This window comes from Myotis myotis, unplaced genomic scaffold (genome assembly GCF_014108235.1).
Source record: "Myotis myotis isolate mMyoMyo1 unplaced genomic scaffold, mMyoMyo1.p scaffold_m19_p_56, whole genome shotgun sequence".
NCBI lineage: Eukaryota > Metazoa > Chordata > Mammalia > Chiroptera > Vespertilionidae > Myotis > Myotis myotis.
In genome coordinates, this window is record NW_023416364.1 from 665,079 (window position 1) to 671,078 (window position 6,000).

Sequence of the window (6,000 nt, forward strand, 5' to 3'; positions counted from 1 at the left end):
TTTCAGTATCGCTGTTCCCATCATTGGGGAGTTTGGCAGTTCCTTAACAATTGAACGCAGAGGGACCCACACCCAGCAATTCCACGCCTGGGCAGTAGAGAAACGAAAAACATGTTTTCAAAAGCTTGCACACAGATGTTCACACCACATTATTCCTAACAGCCAAACCGAGGAAACAGCTCAGACGTCTGTCAGCTGACGAGGGGATAAGGAAAGTGTGGGAAATCCACACACCAGAACATTACTCAGCCAGAAAGAGGAATAAAGCACCGATACACGGTCAACACGGACGGACACTGAGGCATGGCATCACAAGAAGCTGGCAGAGGCCCGCAGGGTCTGGGACGGCAGTCACGTGACAGGCGGAACAGGCACAGCTCCCGGCAGCGAGCAGGTCAGTGGCTGCTGAGGGCTGGGTGTTATATCCTGGTGATTGCAAAGCTCTGTGGATACACTAAGACCCACTGAACTGTGTGCTCTAAATGGGTGAATTGAAAGTGTGTGGCCCGGCCAGTGCGGCTCAATGGTTGTCGACCTAGGAACCAGGAGGTCACAGTTCGACTCCCGGTCGGGGCACATGCCCAGGCTGTGGGCTCGATCCCTAGTGTGGGGCGTGCAGGAGGCAGCCGGTCCATGATCCTCTCTCTCATTCTTTCTATCTCGCTCTCTACCTCTCCTTCTGTTCTGAAATCAGTAATTTTTTTAAAAAGTGTGTGAATTGTATGTCAGAAAAGCTGTTGAAAAGCGGGTGTCTCCAAGGGCTCTCCTCTCCCCTCCGCAGCCTGTGCCCCACCCTGAGCATCATCTTCCACACAGATCACACGGCGTCAGTCTCTGCTCAGCCCTCCTCGGTCGCCACAGCCCCACAGAATGAGAGCAGCAGTCCTCACAGCGACCAGGGAGGCCCCAGGGCCCTTCTGTGTCCACCTCACCCTTGCTCCCCTCCTCCCGGTGGTCTGCCTAACCCACTGGACATGCTGGTCCGTCTCCTCCATGTGACTGCCACGAAGCCAGGGGTTTATCTTTGTTCCCTGCGGCATCCCTCGGAACAGTGTGTAACTCAGAACAGACGCTCAAAAACTGTGGAATAAATGAACCCATGAATCCACTCCAGGAGCTGCAAGCAGCACCCAAAAGCCACGCACGCCCTTCAGCAGCCCGGACGCTCCTGAGTCCAGGTCCCCACGCCGGTCACCTGACTGTCTCCACGACCTGAAACTCAGTGCGTTCAGACGGAGCCCAGCCTCCGAGTTCCCTCCGAGCTGGCGTTCTTTCTGGAGATGCCCTGACGAGTACGTCAATCGTACGGAAACCGGGAGCTGATTTTGGAGCCTCCTCACCTTCCGTATCGAGACCTTAAGATTCTATGCTCTTTTCCTAACGTCTCACTAGTCACCCCTCTCACTTAGTCAGACCCCATCACTCTGTGTCCATATTACTGCTGTCCCTTCACGACAACTGTCTCCCTAAGTCCAATCTGACTTGCATCCTTCAGAACTTAAAGGTTCTGTCTGACACTGTTGCCAAAATAATTTCCTGACATGGAACATGGCTGTCACCCTTCTGCTCAGTCCTCCCTGCTCCTCGAGCTGCGCTCTCCGTCCATCACGATGTGGCTGCTGCCACTGCCCCACACGGGCCTCACTCCAGCCACAACCGGTGCCTGTAGCCCTCACCTTGCCTACCGTTCTCTACCTCGTGTTGCAGCTACGGCCCATCTACGGCCCCTCTTCCCACAACCTACCAAAGCAAACGCTTCATGGGGAAAGACTCCTAACCAGAGTGAGAGTTTGATGTCCGTCCTTCGTTATCAGAGCCCTGGACCTATACCTGTACCGAGTATGATCCTCATGCTTAGACAAAAGCCCCTCACGACAGAAACTGCAGCAACAGTCACCATCCGACGCCTGACAGAGACGCCTGCTGACAGCGAGCCAGGTGGCGTGCCAGAGGTCTACATGCTCCTCGTTTAACCCTCGGGACAAGGTCACAGTGTCACTGCCCCCATTCAGAAAGACACTAGAGGCCTGGAGGCTAAGTAACCTGCCCGGGTTACACGCCCACCAGGCGGAGAGCCGGCCGCCAGCGAGGCCTGCCTGGCAGGACAGCTCTCCACGCCGACTCCACGGCTGACCTCACTGCCCCACCGCCCACCAGCAATGCTTGTTGGGTGACGGCGCCATTAATGGAGACGGTAAGATCTGGACAGACAGAGAAAAGGCATTACGAGCGCAAGAGAAGCAGGGGAAGCAGCGGGCGAGGAGAGACTGAGGTCGGTAACGTTCCTGGGCCAGAGATCTCTGGTGCTGCCTCACATCCATCTTGTTTTCCTATCACCTTCCAGTGTGAGGTGTACAATGCACACAATAAACACGTGACAACTGAAGATAAAGTGGACACCGCTAGCCGGACCTTAGTACTATGATTTTGTATCACAAGAAGACGTGATGGATACTCAGAATCCAATCAGATGCCTTCTATATATATAAAAGGCTAGGTGACCGACCGTCCGGTACATATGACACGCACTGGCAACTTAAAAATAAACGCTGACTCGCACATGTGTGATACGTGAAAGCTCTCGCTGGCGCCCATCGCACGCATGTGCACCGATCTGTCACTGTCGGTCGTGAATTTGGTTGACACTTCTATTATAGAGAAAGGGCAGATAGTGATATTAAAATATTTCTTCTAATTAATTTCCTTTCAATGTGCACGAATCTGTGCACCGGGCCACTAGTTTTAATATAAGACTAAATCTGTAGGATTTTGAAGACTTGGCCCTAACCAAATAGGAACAATATAAAGAAAAAAAGTACACAGAATAGCATCAAACAGTGAATGAATTTATTAGTTCAAGATAAATGAATAAAAAACTGTAGGAGGGGGAAGGCTAAACATTCATCTGTTTAAATGAGAAGAATTAACCAATGTTACCCCAATAAGTTCAATTGGAAAAAGGACAATAACATGACTTGGAGGTGGAGATGTCCACTATGGGACCGGCCCTCTCCACAGGCATGGCCTCGTGCAGACTGCAGCTCCTGAAACTAAACGCAGCTTCGGTTCTGCCCTGGACGCTTTGCACTTACTTTGTTTCCTAGGTGAGCGATCTTCAAAGTTCCATCTTGCCACACTTTTGACTTCTTCGCCTTTTGATGAGTATACAGTACCTATTTCCAAAAGCACAAAGTGAAGAAATGGTTTCTATATATGTATGTTAAACGTTACGTATTTTATACCCTTCTACCAAAAAATATACTTAGGACATCTTTTACCAATATAAAAGCACAGATAGCATAACAATAACAAAATAAACCCATTTAAGAAAAAAGAAACTAGGCAGCAAAAGGCAAGGGGGTGGAGAAAGGAGAAGTAAATTCTAAATAAAAACTGAAGTTAACTGGTAACAAACGTAATTTTGAGCTTCTTGTCATCAGCGGGAACGGGAAATGTGCTGGTTACACAGCACACATGATCTGTGCAGAGCCGCCTGGAGGTCCCCAAGACTTCCCAGGGCTCTGAGGTCAGGACTATCTTCATGAAGCTACTTGCCTCCTCCCTCTCCTTCCTTCCGGGAAGCACAGTGGAGTTAAGTGCAGGTTATTTATGTGCAACAGTGTAAGATTCAATTTCCGATTGCATGCAGAAGCAGAGCTGAGAATTAAATCCAATGTCAAAGGGACATGCAAAATATGTACATCAATGCTATTCTTGTCAATGTTTCTTTGTTATTGTTTTTGGAAAATGTAGCTATTTTCTTTAAAAATGTAATTTACGGCCGGAACCGGTTTGGCTCAGTGGATAGAGCGTCGGCCTGCGGACTGAAGGGTCCCAGGTTCGATTCCGGTCAAGGGCATGTACCTGGGTTGCGGGCACATCCCCGGTGGGAGATGTGCAGGAGGCAGCTGATCGATGTTTCTAACTCTCTGTCTCTCTCCCTTCTTCTCTGTAAAAAATCAATAAAATATTTTTTTAAAAATGTAATTTACGTTAAATGTAATGAGTTTATTATTTTTAGTAAATACGTATGTTTAAAATTTTGTTATAATTTCTAATATGAAAGACATCACTATAAGCCCCATAATCAAAAATTCTTAGGGTCCTCAATAGTTTTCAAGAGTAGGAAAGGATCCTGAGACCAAACAATGTAAGATCACGGATGCACCTAAAAGAGGCACGTCCGTTCTTCAAGAGAGACTGTCCCCTGGTCCCAAGCTCCCTGAGATTTTGTTCCAAAGGACTTTGTATAACAATGTGAACAGGCGACAAGAGGTGGGGCTGCCAGTTAAAATCCAGGGCAACGCTTGAGACAGACACGCTCATACTAAAAACTTTCACTGTTTATCTAAAATCCAAATGTAACTGCATGTCCTGCTTTTAGGTTTGGGGTTTTGGGGGGTTGTTTGTTTTGGGGTTTTTTGTTTGTTTTTTCTCAATCTGGCAACTCTAGCAACATCTGTAAAATGTGGAAGAAAAACAAAGACTTACAATAAATTCTTGGCTTCCCATGGTTCCTTCTGAAGTTATAAACCAGTCAGGTCCAGAAATAATCAGTGGTTATTCAACCATTTAGAACACCTAAATTGAAAAATGACAAAGAATACTCAACCCTGACGAAATGAATAAGTAACAAATACAATCTTCTCACGAACTCTCGCCCCGAGAGAGGAATCAGAGCTCTACGACGCTGTAACTACCAAGGGGAACAGGTGCAGCCAAGTTACCCGGCACTGGGACCCGCCCGGTCAGTGACGCCGCCGTGGGAAAGGGAGGTGTCGGGTAAGAGGAAGGAAGCAGGGTGTGTGATGATTAGCAGTCGGCACCAGCTCTCCCAGTGCCGCACCACCTACCAGAAATGATGCCTGCCCCAGGCTGGGTCCCTGCTGGAAGGAGCTTGGATTCTTGGCTTCTGAATTGCTATGGTCACAAGAGGGCCCCCCTGTTTTTTACATTTTTCCTTTTACATCGTACAGTCGGATCTACATAATTCCTCTGCAAGGAAAAGATCTTTTCAATGTCGTGGCAACGGGTTCTGTAATTATCCCAGGCCGCTGGATAAAGCTGTTATTGCGGGCAAATTTGGAAATCTAAAGCCATTGCTGGCGAAGAAGTAAATAGAGACGATAAAATAAAATTATATGTTCCCTAAAGCCTTGGCTGCAAGCCATGACCCCTGGGCCATCAGCATCAGCTGGAAACTAGTCAGAAATTAAAATCCTTGGTTCCACCAAGACTTACTACACAGGAGGTGGGGTCAGGGCCCCACAGTCTTTCGAGGAGCCCTGGGGGGGTGAGTGATGCTGGAGTCTGAGCACCGCCCGAGAAGCCCTGGGAGGGCTCAGTAAGGCTGCGATCTGCAATTCTGGGTTCCATTTCTCGTTCACACGTGTAAAACAGACCACCTGCGTGTTACTTATACATTAGATACATTTACTTAGCTCTTCCCAGGTGCCAGACTCAAATGCACAAAACACCATCCCTAACCTCAAGGAATGCTCAGTGCCGTGGAGTGATGAGCAGTAATTACAATAAAATGTAACAGGAACAGCCCAGCCGGCGTGGCTCCTGGTCAGGCACGAGCCCGGGCTGCGGGCTAGATCCCCCCCTGTGGGGCGTGGGAGGTCCCAGGTTCGATGCCGGCCAAGGGCATGTGCTGGGTTGCGGGCTCCATCCCCACTAGGGAGCCAATCAATGATTCTCTCTCATCGTTGGTGTTTCTATCTCTCCTTCTCCCTTCCTCTCTGAAATCATTAGAGAAATCTATTTTTTTTAAAAAAAATTTTTTAAGTGGCCCTGGCCGGTGTGGCTCAGTGGATAGAGCGTCGGCCCGCGGACGGAAGGGTCCCGGGTTCGATTCCGGGCTAAGGGCACGGCCCGGGCTGCGGGCTCAGTCCCCACTGCGGGGCGTGCAAGAGGCAGCCGATGCATGGTTCTCAACACTGATCTTTCTCTCTCCCTCTCTGAAATAAATAAAAACGTATTTAAAGATAAACAAAT

General features: G+C 48.9%; 1 protein-coding gene across 1 annotated transcript in view; it reads right to left on the reverse strand.

The window, feature by feature from the left end:
* Window positions 1–5,695, reverse strand: part of ZGRF1 (zinc finger GRF-type containing 1) — a 51,567-nt gene extending 45,872 nt beyond the window's left edge. The window contains exons 1-2 of the mRNA XM_036311533.1: window positions 4,492–5,695; window positions 3,093–3,173 (exon numbers count right to left, since the gene is read on the reverse strand). Coding sequence (XP_036167426.1) covers window positions 3,093–3,173; window positions 4,492–4,512 — 102 coding nt within the window. The 5' untranslated portion in view covers window positions 4,513–5,695. The remainder of the gene's footprint in view (window positions 1–3,092; window positions 3,174–4,491) is intronic.
* Between the last annotated feature and the right edge of the window lie 305 nt (window positions 5,696–6,000).